General features: G+C 43.8%; 1 protein-coding gene and 1 long non-coding RNA gene across 2 annotated transcripts; both read right to left on the reverse strand.

The window, feature by feature from the left end:
* Window positions 1-1,467: 1,467 nt before the first annotated feature.
* Window positions 1,468-3,402, reverse strand: LOC135498193 (uncharacterized). Its single transcript, XR_010449018.1, has 3 exons — window positions 3,260-3,402; window positions 2,655-2,736; window positions 1,468-1,847 (listed from the first exon to the last, which is right to left on the reverse strand). It is a non-coding gene; the product is annotated as an uncharacterized LOC135498193 (long non-coding RNA).
* Window positions 3,403-7,141: 3,739 nt separating this feature from the next.
* Window positions 7,142-12,332, reverse strand: LOC135497666 (uncharacterized). Its single transcript, XM_064787498.1, has 2 exons — window positions 8,346-12,332; window positions 7,142-7,401 (listed from the first exon to the last, which is right to left on the reverse strand). Exons 1-2 carry the CDS (start codon window positions 12,330-12,332, stop codon window positions 7,372-7,374), a joined length of 4,017 nt encoding a protein of 1,338 aa, XP_064643568.1. The 3' UTR covers window positions 7,142-7,371.
* Between the last annotated feature and the right edge of the window lie 2,547 nt (window positions 12,333-14,879).

Below are 14,879 nucleotides of genomic sequence, written 5' to 3' on the forward strand. Positions count from 1 at the left end.
TGAAGTAGCGACTACCGCCATTTTTAAATGGCTTGTGGTATTCGACTCGATGACTCGACGACGCGATGGCTCGTTGACGCGATCGTTGCTATGGATTTTGCTAAAATACGGAATCCCATGATCCTGGTCTCCGGGCTACCGCTCCAATAGCAGAGGTTAGCTCGGCCTTCCCATAGCCAGCTACGGTATGTGGAAGGATGTGCCCCCCCCCCCCCCCCCCCCCAGCCATGGCCACTGAAGATTGGTCCCCGCAGTTGATTTTGATATTTAAAGGACTCGCGGAGGTTTCATAGCATGCAAAATGACCCGAGATTTAATTGACACACAAGCTTCTAGTGGCCAATAACTACGGTGGCCCATAGAGGACATGCGTTTATTTTCAATATACGGTTATGGCCAGAGTCCTCTATTAAACCTTGTGTACATTACATGTACATTGTTGTGCATATGTTTTGGTAAAAAAAGTACACCTTGGACCAATCAATCTGCACAAAATTTTATACATGTCAAGAAGAACCCTTTGCCAATAGCATAATAAAGTTTAAAAAAATTCCAATACCGATTGCCTGAGAAAAAAAGATTTCCGTACACCATATCCATCAAAACGTCACTGGTGCATTGATATGGCCCTGTCAAAGTACAAGTTCTAAACTGACCAGTGAGACCACATTTTCTTAAATATATTATCAAAAAGCATATTTCTGTGATGGCCTGACTCTGTAGATTTAGAATCAACCACAGATTGAGAATTAATTCCACTTTGGTCCATCCCAGCCATGTATTTACCACAACTTGACATTTTGATAAGCTCTATGTGACTGTGCCACACTTCCGGTCGCGGATGAATACAGGTCTCTGCCCTAGTAGAGAGCCAGTGTTGGCCCCAGGTCAAATGTTCTGCTGTTTTCAGATTCCCCTAGATGTTCACATTACTGTGCAAAAGGAATTTTTGAATTATATTGAATAGTAAAATTTTTATTCGAGTTCATCTTCTTGCTATGTCCGGCATCAAATTCTATGTTGAAGTGATGTGGGCGTGGCAAATTCTTAAATACCCAACATGTAATATTTCTGTTAAAAATTATTAAATCCCTCTAAGCACTGTTAGTTTGAAATAAAGGATATATACATTATTAGAAATAAGAGTTTTTGAGTTCATATGGTCATTGCTGGATGTCCCAGGGCCAGGTTTCTAAGTTTGGGCAGTTACCATGACAACGGAATATAGAAATTGTAGAATCTCTACAACACTGAGTCTGAATTTTCAAAAAGTCACAATTCCAGATTACTTCAGATTCACACTTGCCTACCTATCAAGTTTAAACTTCATATGACCAGCAAAGAGCTTGTGTGGCCAATTCAAAGTGAACCCCTTTGACCCCGAGAAACCTCATTTACTCACATTCTCAACTTGAAAGATCAAAGGACACATGTGTATCACATGTTTGTTTTTCATTAGGATATGACTTCTGTTATGGCTAAGGTATTTGTTTATCTTAGCAGCTCATCAATTCAGAGAAGCACAATGATGATGAACCATCCCAATATCCTCAAGTGTCAACTAGGTATGCTCTGGGGGTCACTTTACATGTGGACTCCACAGAGTAAACTTCAACTCAAGATGCCTAAGCTAAGCAAAAAGCCAAGCCGTGGATTTCAAGTTGGTCACTCTTACCACTCGCCCTACAGCAGGACAATGCCTCCAGAGAAAACCAATGGTAGCTGGTCGCGTTTCAGTAATGATGATTATGACAATGTTGTGCGTGAGCGTTCGGATGGCATAATCTATGCACCGACGGTCGAGAACACAGTCAGCCCACTGAAGATACTTCGCCGGGGACAGGATGCTGCAAAGGACAATACGTATGTTATACCAACTGAAGATACTAATATTGTTGCCAGCAAATTTAAAATTCTTGAAATGCTGAATGGGTGTTCAGAGCTCCATTTCAACTTTATTGGTCATTGTGACATTCCAAAGTTTGAGATAGAACATGACATCAAGAAGGGTGCTAGTGCTCGCTGGGCACTGAGGTGTGCAAATTGTAATTTTGCTTGTGGGAAGCATTATTTTAAACTTTATAATGAAATAGAGAAGCAAGGTCGTGGTGCAAAGCAGGCTGAAATAAATGTTGCATTGGCACTGGCTTCTCAGGAAATTGGTAGTCAATCAAAGACTAGGACATTACTGTCAATCGCAAATGTTCCACCAATGTCAAAATCAAGTTTACAAAACAATGTCAATAGGGTTGGGATGGAAACTGTTGAACTCAACAAGGATGACTTGAAGAGACAACAGAATTATCTAAAAGAGGTGAAAAGAATGAGATGTGATCAATCAGGTGTCAGTGTTCAAATGGACACAGTCTATAATAGTTTTACTATTGCCAGACGAAGTAGGCCCGGTCAAGCCGCGACTCAAGCGGTGGGATTAGTTCGTGAAAATGAGACACCGTCCCACAAAATCATTGCAGTAGGTATACTTGACAAACTGTGTTATAAGGGGGCATGGCTTTTAGGAAGAGGGTTCCAACCAAAGTGTGGCACAGATGAAGCACATGATGGATGCAAGGCGAATCTTCCAGATTATCAAGTTCTCAGGGAATATGACATTGGTAATATGGTTGGGTTAGAGTTGGCAGCTAATCACTTACTTGTTCATTGCTGTACAACCGACGGTGACGGTAAATGTAGTGCTGGCATGGAGGATGCTTTCAGCACCTTTCTTGGGAAGGCCTTAAAAGTAGAAAGAATGTCGGATACATATCATTTGGGCCAAGCCCAATTTCGTAAAGGCATGAGAGCCCAATTTTCAAAGGGAATGTTTGTTGGTATGAAGGCACCTGATGCAGCAGAGGCGAAGAAATGTCTCTCCAGTGATATTGCAATCCGTGCATCCACAATTTTCGATACCCTGTTTAAAAAGTATCATGGGGACACTGACCAAATTGGTGAAAACTTAGCCACAATAGTGGACAATCTGATCGCTTGTTTCGACGGTGACTGCAGCCAGTGTTCAATCGAAACAACCGTATGCGATGGCCAAGGTTCTTGGTGGAGTGCATGCAAACTAAGCAACTTGGAGTTGTCAGCCAAGGACCTCAACATGAGTGATGCTGACAAGCTTCTTGTGAGAAGCATACTGGAGATGAAGTTGAGTAAAACATGTCTAAAAAAGATACGTCATGCGACAAATACACAGGCCTGTGAGAGTGCCAATCGGCAATTGAATTTGATTGCGCCAAAAAACGTGACTCACCTTAAAAACTATCGCAGTCGTGTTCATGCAGCAATCCACACCATGAACAATACACGGGGAAAGTCCATTCCACTGAAGCTCAAGAGACTTGGTGCCCGAGTTTCAGCAGCAGCAATGAATTGTCTGAAAGAAATGGACAATAGGAAGTGGTACTATAAGAAATGGGAAAGCGAGCTGAAAACTAGGATTAGACGACGAGTTGTAAGGACAATTCGAACGCGTGCATTCTATCAAGCAAAGAGAAGGGGGGTAGTTAAAGACATTGACTACCATAAGGACAGGCTAGAACTAGAGGGGGGGGAGGAGGAGGGTGGATTAAAGGAGAGAGCTAAGAGACTAGCAAGAGATTACAACCACCACTTTCGACAATACACAGCAATTTCATCCAGCTCAGAAACAATTTAAGATATCACTAGCTTCACTTTATACCCACTATTATACTATTTACCTCAAAACAAGCAGTCTTTTTTATCTAAGTGCCCAAAGCATTTCTTTTCAGCCAGGCAAGTCTTCCTCTGGTTGTTAATACCCCTAGCTTCTAAACTCAAGTGGTCAACATTGACACACAGCGCATTGTGGCATCTGTGAGAGACATCAAGTCCAAAAGGCAAGGGGCCACCATAATATGCAATATAAGCAAGCCTATGGGCCCTGTGCTTTTTGCTGCACCCGTCCCAAGGTAGTTTAAACCGTGTCTCCCCATAACGACGACTATACCCAGTCCATAATATACAGTTTACACAATTCGACTTCAGATCAGCTTCGCTGTTCCGGTTTATTTTAACTTTTAAGGTCTGAATCCATGATTGCTGCTGAAAAGGGTTAATATGTACAATAATGCCATAAATATTGGTTCAACTACAAGAAAAAGGACTGGAAAGGACGTGCAGAATAGAGAAAATAAGATAAAATGTGCGTGCAAGTGTCAAATTTTTCATACTTGGTCAACCATTTTGACTACTAGGCCAGAGTCCTCTATTAAACCTTGTGTACATTACATGTACATTGTTGTGCATATGTTTTGGTAAAAAAAGTACACCTTGGACCAATCAATCTGCACAAAATTTTATACATGTCAAGAAGAACCCTTTGCCAATAGCATAATAAAGTTTAAAAAAATTCCAACACCGATTGCCTGAGAAAAAAAGATTTCCGTACACCATATCCATCAAAACGTCACTGGTGCATTGATATGGCCCTGTCAAAGTACAAGTTCTAAACTGACCTGTGAGACCACATTTTCTTAAATATATTATCAAAAAGCATATTTCTGTGATGGCCTGACTCTGTAGATTTAGAATCAACCACAGATTGAGAATTAATTCCACTTTGGTCCATCCCAGCCATGTATTTACCACAACTTGACATTTTGATAAGCTCTATGTGACTGTGCCACACTTCCGGTCGCGGATGAATACAGGTCTCTGCCCTTATAGAAATTTTTTTTTTTACAATGTGTTTTTTTTCTCTCGAATTACAACCGCCGTCGGATTTATTTCTCACCGCCGAAAAAATAATTTCCACCGCCGGGTAAAAAATAATAATTCCCACCACCGCGGTGGAAATTAATATCCAGCGCGGTGGAAATAATATCCACCGCGGGAGCTAATTCGTTATTGATAATCATGAAGATCATATAAGGGGTCAAACAGTGGATATTATTTCCACCGCAGTGGATATTAATTTCCACCGCGGTCGATATTAATTTCCACCGCGGTCGATATTAATTTCCACTGCGGTCGATATTAATTTCCACCGCGGTGGTGGGAATTATTATTTTTTACCCGGCGGTGGAAATTATTTTTTCAGCGGTGAGAAATAAATCCGACGGCGGTTGTAATTCGAGAGAAAAGAAAACGCATTGTAAAAAGAAAAAATTTCTATTATATTGAAAATAAACGCATGTCCTCTATGGGCCACCGTTAATGTCAGATGTCTTGTGGTAGTCTGTCAACAATCGGAATTTCGCACATGTGCAGTTTTTGAGACTCAGTCACTCAGTCCCTCTTCCGTCCCTTGACATCTGCCCTCCCCCCCCCCACCAGACATCAGCCCCTATAGGACATTTAATAATGCCCCCTAGGGCATATCCCCAGATATGGACATGTCCTGGTTGGAGATCCCCTTAGGGGAAAGATGTCATAAGAGGATTTATAATTCCCAAACTGAACTGACGCTTAAAATAATTCTCGGAGTTCGACTGCCGTGCTGAACGGATATCCAGAGCCAACCTTGTCTCCAGGAACTCGTGTGTCATTTTAACATTGGAATTTCTGCTTGTAAAGAACCTGGGTAGGAGGTTGATCTGAACCAGCTATATTTAGGTGTATTTAGCTGTATTCACAGTAAGATACCAGTGGCTTGCATAGCAACATGGCGCATGGTTTTATCAAAAATGCGAACTTGTGGGAAACGAAAAATGGTCGGATTAGATACGGTGAAAATAGCTGGAAAGGGGTTGGTAATGATCGGTTCTTTTTTATTTTCCTCCACTTATGATTCTATGTATAAATTACAGTCCAAGCAGTGATATTCTTTAAAAAAATTCCAACTTGATCGCGTCATCGAGTCATCGCGTCGTCGAGTCATCGAGTCGAATACCACAAGCCTTTTTAAATGGTGGCATCTCTTCTATCGATCGGCCAATCAGCGGCACTGCTTGCAAAAAGTTGAGCCACCGCCAAATTTGAAATCGCCAAAATTCAGTCAATGTGCCTGCAGCGCCAACTGGCGGTGAAAACTATATCAATTCCATTAAAAGTAAAAAATGAAAAAATATTAAAAAATATTCAGCCACATTTGAAAACAATATTTGCTCTGTGTGGGGGAAGCCACACTAAGGCTATAAAGCCACCCTTATTGCTCCGGAATAACGTGAACAAATCGGTTCGTTTCCTTGTATAAAACCATGTGCGTTTATTATGACAAAAAACACAAGAACATTTATGCGACTACAATTATACAGGGTGTAACAATACTGCTGTCTGCAACATTACCTCCCCCCATTGGAGGAACTCCAATTAATCCCAAGGGGTTAACATGGTTAATGTAATCTCAAAGTCCAAACTGACAGATTGTCCCGACACACTGCGAAAGACATAGTCACAACCACCAAAATACCTAATTAGACTGAAATTTAACCAACTCTTGCAAGAAATATTGCAACTTACTGGCAAGACCTTACTCACTAACTCAGCAAACTAAGTGCAATTTTCAAGAATTACCAAGTCGGGAATACAGACCATCAGTGTTAACAACTCTATTACGGTAGTCCAAATTTTATCTCCCAACAGCCAATACACTGCTTCCAGGAAACTTGATGTCTGAGAGGACAATTCACCTTACCCCCAATAAACATCACCAAAATACTACAGAATTGTTTTACACTAATAGGTTGTAAACCTTAGACTACATGTATAGTACAAATATCATGAACACAACATGACAACAGGAAAAGGGCAAACAATGATTCAAACTCAAACAAAGGAAAATAGTGACAAATACCAGTCACTACACAAGAGTCAGAAACTATTGTCCTTGAGAGGCAAACTACACTACCTCAGAGTCTGATAAAGGCGACCTACAGGTCAAGCCTTACTGCGGGTTTTATAACTCGTCCTGAACGCGACACTTTAGGCACAAGCGCAGGCGCTTCACTAGCGACATTTGGTTGCGGAGCGGTCGGTTGCGGATCAATTGCGATCGGTTCAGGCAAATCATCGGGTTCGCTTTGGTCAACTGGTCCACTGATGCCAGCTGCTGTTTGACAGTATTCCTGACACAACTCCAGACTATGGAGTCTTTGAACAGATCTACTCAATACCCCCTTTGCGGTCCTAAGTGACACGCTGCGAACCACGTCATCACAACCAGGGTGTAACTCAGTAATAACTGCCATAGGCCACTGCAATCTACGCAAGTTGTCCTCCCTGATCAATACCAGTGAACCTACCTCCAACTTACCCTTGTTCCTGAATTTAATCACAGCATGAGGCAAGCTTCTCAAATACTCAGCGCTCCATACAGACCAGAATTGCTGGAGACGCAATTGCTGCAATACTGCCCTACCATTCAGATCATCTGTAGTCACCACAGGCTCAGTGTCAGACAGGTCATAACTTCCTGGTTGGAAACTGGAACTCCTGCCAATTAGAAAATGAGATGGTGTGAGTGGGTTGGCCGACTCCAATGTGTCGCCAACGAATGTCAACGGTCTCGAGTTCACACAGGCCTCTATTTCCAGGAGATCGGCTTCCAATTCAGACTTGGTGAGAGATGATCTCCCCACAGACTTCTTCAGACCAGATTTTACAGAGCGTACAAGGCGTTCCCACCAACCCCCCCACCAGGGGGAGCGGGCAACAATGAATCTCCATTTGGGACAGAGATGACCGTAGACCTCCCGTAGCTTGTACTTAGCAGCAAGGAAAGTTTTCGCGTTATCTGAGAATATAACAGATGGCAATCCACGCCTCGCAGCAAACTTGCGAATGGCTAGCAAGAAATCTTGTAGCGACATTGAGTCGGTGAGCTCCAAATGCAATGCTCTCACTACTGCACAAGTACAGAGAAGAACATACTTTTTCTTCCCAGGCTGATCACTACAGTAGAGAGGCCCAAAATAATCCAAACCTGTGACAGTAAATGGAGGTGCCTCCTTGACTCGGAGGGCTGGTAGGGGAGCAACAGGACGGTTACATGGGACACATTCCCTTTTGACTTCTTTTACCAATCTTCGGGCCCCAACAATCCAATAACAAGTCCTGACATTGGATAAGAGAGAGCCTACCCCAGCATGTTTTAGGAAGACATGTCTACCCCTAACCATAATCTTGGTAAGATGATGGGTGGGCAATATGATAGGATGCTTCTCCAGATACGACAGACTCGACAACTGAAGCCTCCCTTGGATCCTGAGATAACCATCCTCACTCAAGAAAGGGGACAACTGAGCGATGCTTGAGGACTTTGGAATACATCCTCCCTTTTCCAAAGCTGCAAACTCAGGAGCATAAGTATGCTGTTGCAAACATTGAAACAACTTGTCCTTGGCCACAGTCAATTCATCCACAGAGAGAGGACCCACCTTGGATTGACCTACTTTATGCAATCTCAGATTTTCAATAAACCTGAGGACATAACCTGTGATACGCAGTGTCTTCTCGAATGAACTCCATCTCTCAACAGGAATGGCAAAATCTGGAGGAGAGGATCCAACTACCAAACAGGTCGATACCATTTCTTCTGGTATGCCAGCCTCCAATGGGAGCTTCACTTTGTCATCTGAAAGAACAAGATCCTTGGAGAGCCAAGAAGGACCTTCCAGCCATAACTTGCTAGTTATCAAATCCTTGGCTAACAATCCCCGAGAGACCAAATCTGCAGGATTATCTGCGCTTTCGACGTGAGACCAATGAGAGGGGTCTGTAAGCTCTTGTATTTCAGAGACCCGATTCCCCACGAAGGCCTTAAACTTGGATGCATTAGTCCTTATCCAGGCAAGAACAATGGTAGAATCTGACCAACAGTAGTACACTGTCTTCTGAAGATCTAACTTTAATGCTTTAGCAACAAAGTTCAACAGTCTTGCAGCCAAGAGAGCGCCTAACAATTCTAGTCTAGGCAGGGTGACCCTTTTCAATGGGGATACTTTACCCTTTGAAGTAACCAGAGACACCTTGTAACCACCATGTCCATCTGGGAGTCTCACATAGACATTGGCCCCATAGGCCTTCATTGAGGCGTCACTGAACACGTGTAACTCCAGTTTGTTTACACTTTCCTTCCAAGTTGTGCCAGGGAAGAAACAACGTGGAATTCTCCAACTCTGCAGTGTCACAATACCACTTACCCATGATACAAACCTATCACGCATTTCATCAGGAAGGGCCTCATCCCAACCTAACCCGAGAGTCCAAACCTCTTGGAACAGGATTTTGGCAAGCATCACGAAGGGGCTAAGGAATCCCAGCGGGTCGAAAAGTCTGGAAGTGAAACTGAGAACTGTACGCTTTGAACAAAACAACTCAGAAATAGAGGGCGTCTCTACTCCATCAAATGAGAAACAATCCTCTAAGGCAAACCATTTCATGCCTAACACCTTGACTGAGTCATCCTGTAGGTGCTTTGATCCAAGGTCTTGGCTGAACTTATCGACCAAAACTCGACTGTTAGAATGACATTTTGCCAATGTCATTCCGGCCTTGTCAAATATCTGGGATCCATTATCAAACAGATCACAGCTGTCATCATCTGTGTCTGCTCCAGTGAGCCAATCATCAACAAAGAGATTCTCCTCCAACTCTTCTCTAGCCAAAGAAAGAGGGTAAGTAGCTAGATGGTGTTTTATGGTAGCGTTGAGCAAGAAGGGACTGCTTTTGTTACCAAAGGGTACCCGTAGAAACTTCATCGTCCGAACAGTGCCATTACAATCCCACAGGAATCTATGCACTGACTGGTCCTGCTCCCGAACACCAATCTGCAGGAAGGCTTTAGAAACATCAGCAGTAAGCGCCACCTGCCACCTACGGAATCTAATCAAAATTTCTATAAGACTGGGCATCAGTGATGGCCCAGTTTCCATGCAGTCGTTGAGTGATACCTGGTTGTATCCTGTTGCTGAGGCATCAAATACGGGCCTAACCTTTGAACTCAGGCTAGTCTCCCTGACTACAGGACGGTGTGGTAAGTAGAATACTGGACCAATGCCTTCCTCCTCTTTTACTTCCTCAATGATGCCAAGGTTTTCATAGTTATGAAAGACAGCATCATACTGGTCCTGGAGGTTATGATCCCTGTCTAGTCTACGCGACAAATAGGCTAGGCGCTTCCTAGCCAACATCTCGTTGTTTAGCAGCACGCCCGGCCTAAAATCACTCCTCCATGGAAGAGCTACTTCGTACCTACCCCGTACAAACCTTATAGATTCTTTAAACCTTACATGTACCGGATCCGGAGGCACGGTCTCCTTCTTCATTATCCCAATGGATTCCAGCTCCCAAAAACTTCTCACCGTCTGGTCTGTGACACCTTGAGAATGAGAATCTAAACAAAGAAGCTGATGAGAAAGGTTACGCGAGTTTGGGGTCAATGACTTGGGTACTTTAGGGTTTTTTAAGCAACCAGATAAAACCCACCCAAAGATGGTTTCTTGAGCCACCGGACCATCTGGGTGTCTTTTGAGGCCAGGTTTCATGAAATCCCAATAGGTGTCAATCCCTATTAGAATATCAATGGATCGTTGCCCTGCCTCAACACCATGAAACTCGACACCCTCACCAAATGAATTTAACACGCTTTGAGGAACCTGGGGCCTTTGTAATGGGGTACAAATCAAGGGGACCTCCACAGCATTTATGGTTTCAACATGTACTGCACCTTTTGCAGCATTGGACAACTCTAGATTGTAGACGTTATGCAGTTGACCCTTGGCCGAAGTCCCACCCCCAAAAGCCGCAAAACAGATCGGCTCTGACGATACCCATTCTGGCTTAACTCGTTTCACCAGCGAACTGGAGACATACGAACGATCTGACCCGCTGTCAAACAGTAGGGTGGCATCAGTATACCCTTGGCTGCCACGAACCCGCACAGTTGCCAATGGAAGTATCGTGCGCAAATCTCCTGTTGAATTTGACAAACTAGAATTTGACACAAATTGACCGTGCACATTATTGGCGCTAGAATTCGACACGAATGAACCTGACACATTATCAGCGCGCGCAGATTGTGACACATTGCCAATGTTAGAAGTTCCATTTTCAGCGCCAGAAGAGCGTTCGGTAGTGGCAGCATTCCTCGGCCTTGAAGTTGAATTCCTCGATCCTTGTTTTTCACACAGCAGATGGTGGTGTCCAGCTCCACATTTTGAACATTTTTCGTTACACTGACGGGCGAAATGACTCCCCAAGCATTTGAAGCAAAGTTTCGAATTGCGTACTTTCTCCTTTCGCTCAGAAACAGAACCACATCTCGTTATTTCCCAGCACTTGTGCGCTGGATGCGATGGTTTTTTACAATGTCCGCACCCGTTCTTGCTGGACAACTGCAAAGCGGCGATCGTTGCTACAGGAGCTTCAAACGTTTTCTCCTCTGTGTTTGACTTTCCAATTTCCTTAAAGGAATCTGCAGTGTCCCTCCGGCGTATATCGGTTTTCAGAAAGTCCAAAAGAAAGTCAAGATCATCTTCATGACCTTCTCCATCTCTTGCCCACTCCAAGCGTACCTCGCTTGGGAGGCAAGAGAGTACTACTGGTGTCAAAAACACCCCATACTGTTCGCCAGTAATGTCCAAAGCCTCCAAACTGCGGACATGGGCCTGCACTTCGTCGTACAATTTTGATAATTGGCCCGCACGACACTTGGTCCCAGCGTTTGGCCTAGTGCTCATTCGTAACAGTCCCTGAATGTGGGCAAACGCGATTTTTTCCCGTCTCCCGTACCTGTCTTCAAGTATTTGGCGGGCATCGTCGTAATGTGAATTTGTGATTGAAAGTCCAGCGATGGCCGCCTTGGCCTCGCCTTCCAAAAGCGAATCCAAATACGTAAACTTACTGATTACAGGAATGTCCGTCTTGTCAACCAAAGCGTTAAACTTGTCCCAGAAGGACTGCCATTGTGTAACGTCGCCCTTGAATTTGGGCAGTTCAATCTTAGGCAACCTCACAAGCTTTGATGCATTGTAGCTGTTATCGGAATCATGACTTCGTGAGTCCCAGTTATCCTCCACGTCAGTCTTGCTGACAGCGCCAACAGCACTGCCTGTCTGGACACCTTTCCTGACACGGAGAGTCTCAATTCGGATCACACTGATCCTATCCAAAAATGTACCAGCTTCGTCGATACAATTTAACAGTTCTTCCTCATTCGGACAATGAGCTTCAACGTCGCTCTGTGCCTTCCTGAACGAAGCCAACCGTAAATCTAACTCTGAAAGGCCCTCCTCGAAGATCGCGTCATCGACAGCGCCGCCTGGCCCAATGTCTTTGCGTTCTTTCAGAGCTTTCTCGAGGTTTTTGATCGCCCTCGTAACCCAGCCTTTTGTGGCCGATCTGCGCTGCACAGCAGCCTGCATTGTACACCTCTTCGTTGTATACCTATTAATCCCGGTGTTTCGGCACCATTTAATGTGGGGGAAGCCACACTAAGGCTATAAAGCCACCCTTATTGCTCCGGAATAACGTGAACAAATCGGTTCGTTTCCTTGTATAAAACCATGTGCGTTTATTATGACAAAAAACACAAGAACATTTATGCGACTACAATTATACAGGGTGTAACAATACTGCTGTCTGCAACACTCTGTGGACCGAGGTAAAAAGGGAAAGAAATCTAAACGCGAAATGACCTCATTCTCTTAATACAGGTCGGATCGCGCTGATTTTTCGTGTTTTGAGTTCACCTTGGGCAACTCCTAATTTAGCACCGTCAACGAAGTGGCTAGGCCTTCCCAATCAGAAATGTCCAATTTTGTCCACAGATGGGTCCCTAGATGGATGGATGGATGGATGGATGGATTGCAGGACGGACACCATTTGAACAGCTATTCTACTAGCTCCGCTGACTTTGTCAGCTGAGCTAAAAAGCAATGAATTTCCTCTGTTTTTGTGACCTTCTAAGCCGTGTTGTGCAATGGGAGTTACTAGGTTCTGCCTTCGTGTAGGATTGCAGTGTACTTCTTCATAACAGCATGCATTGTATAACAATATATCTATGTCGGTTATAACGTCGATCGGTTTAGCTGACTATAACAGTAATGTTATGCGTTATGCAATGTTAGCCAAATGAACAGCTCACATCAGCAACTACCTAGGGGACCTTGCAACTATTGATATCTAACAAAGGAAGCTTATTCCCGCCTTAGGTATTGACCGGGCCATTATAAACTCCCCATTTTATAAGCGCTTCTCGATAGGCTCCCTTTAATACGGGCAGCTGATTACATACATGTACTGACCATCAATGATTGTTATCAGAGTGTAGAAAGACTCTGCTTCTACATTATGATGCTATCATGCTTTTTGGTAGAGTAACTAGACTAGTTATTACTCTAAGGTAAGAAGCATAACAATTATGAGAGAAGAAATGTTTCTACTTATATATTTCATTTTATTGAAATTTTCAAAACACCGCCTCCTGCTAGTGCTGGATCAACAGTGCCCGTTATCCACCTTCACTGACTTCAGGTTATCATCGGGCCTGCACTCTTCGGGGAGGATATAGCACAGACGACGCACGTGAGGCATTATGGATAATGTCCACCCCGGGTAATCCACCCGGGGTAATCCACAGTTCTTTTTGTCCCGCTTTTGTCGATCGTTAAAGTCTGTCTCCTCGGAGTTGGCAACGGCATGTGAGGCAAAGATATCGGATTTCGCAGTGGCATGCATTAGAGTAGTGCAGACGGCCTCAGTCAAGTGCTCGTTATCTCAGTTCACATTTTGCAGAAGCTTGGAGGAGAAAGAAATCCCCGCCAAAATGCAAAGAATGCTGACGTCAGATCATCTAGGAAGTTTAGTCGGAATGCTATTGTCTGTTCTTAAATCATGAGAAGGCAAAATACTTTGGTTGTGAGCTTAAACATGAGCTTTTCAGAGAAAATGCATGTAAAAGACAAAAACCAGTTGTACCTAAAATTTCAGAAAATGCTATAGGCACTTTAAGAGGCACAAACTAGGCCAGCGCTGGTGTTGTTTACTGCTGCTACTAATTGGTTCAAGTGCGATATCACTTGGCGTGTGGCTGAAGTCCTTTGATAGGGCCTATGCTGCCAAATCCACGGAGACAGAATATAGTAAGACCGACATTGGCGAAGAATTGTACACTCATCATATATATGGCTTCTCTAAACAAAGTACGTAAAGTCTGGTTCAGTGTACGTACGTGTAGCCTAACTTCGACCAAAGCACTACGTAGGCCTACGTAAGTTCTCATTCGACCTTCTGACCTAAGGTTCATATTCCTCTTGTTCTGGCGATCAACGAATTGACAAGATGACCATAAGATAACTATGCCAGAGGTTAATTACTTTTTGAAGAGGACTGTATATTTATATGGTACAAGCTATCATTAGATACCTACAATTCACTACAGCTGTAAATGCTTCAGCCTAAAGCCAGCGGCTCCGTACTAGTTTTTTACAAACGATTGCGGTGTCTCTTCTCCGGCATCTACAACAGGCTATCCTCCGTCTCGTGTTTGATTGCAGACTTCGGTCTTCTAGCCCGGAACGTCAGTAGAAGGGCGTAGTAGATTATATATATGTCAAATTATCTTCCCACCAAGGGGAATATATCAATACAAGTTTTTTCCGCTAAGGGATATATACTAAAATGCTTCTCACAACTCAAAACGTGCTACAACACAAACAGTCTGTAACATTGACTCAGGCTGACTGAAGCAACCTGACCGCTAGCTAGGACTATATAAATGACTTCGACTCAACCGGTTCTGCCCAGATGGCAACAGACTAGTCCTAACTAGCCGGCAGGTCGTAACAATAAACTAGCCAGTAAATTAAGAATACTATACCGCCACGGGTATTCTATAAACGGGGAGGGACGTCAACAGCAAGGCCTCGTCCTTCTCGATCTCAGCAGGGCGGATTCGTCCAACTCTTCAA

The sequence above is a fragment of the Lineus longissimus genome, chromosome 13 (assembly GCF_910592395.1).
Source record: "Lineus longissimus chromosome 13, tnLinLong1.2, whole genome shotgun sequence".
NCBI lineage: Eukaryota > Metazoa > Nemertea > Pilidiophora > Heteronemertea > Lineidae > Lineus > Lineus longissimus.

Excerpts from the sequence above, each read along its gene's own strand:
- LOC135497666 (XM_064787498.1), bottom strand. The coding sequence starts at position 12,332 with ATGCAGGCTGCTGTGCAGCGCAGATCGGCCACAAAAGGCTGGGTTACG. Across the intron at positions 7,402-8,345 it reads ATAAAGTAGGTCAATCCAAG|GAGTTCCAGTTTCCAACCAG; the intron begins GTGGGTCCTCTC and ends TCTAATTGGCAG.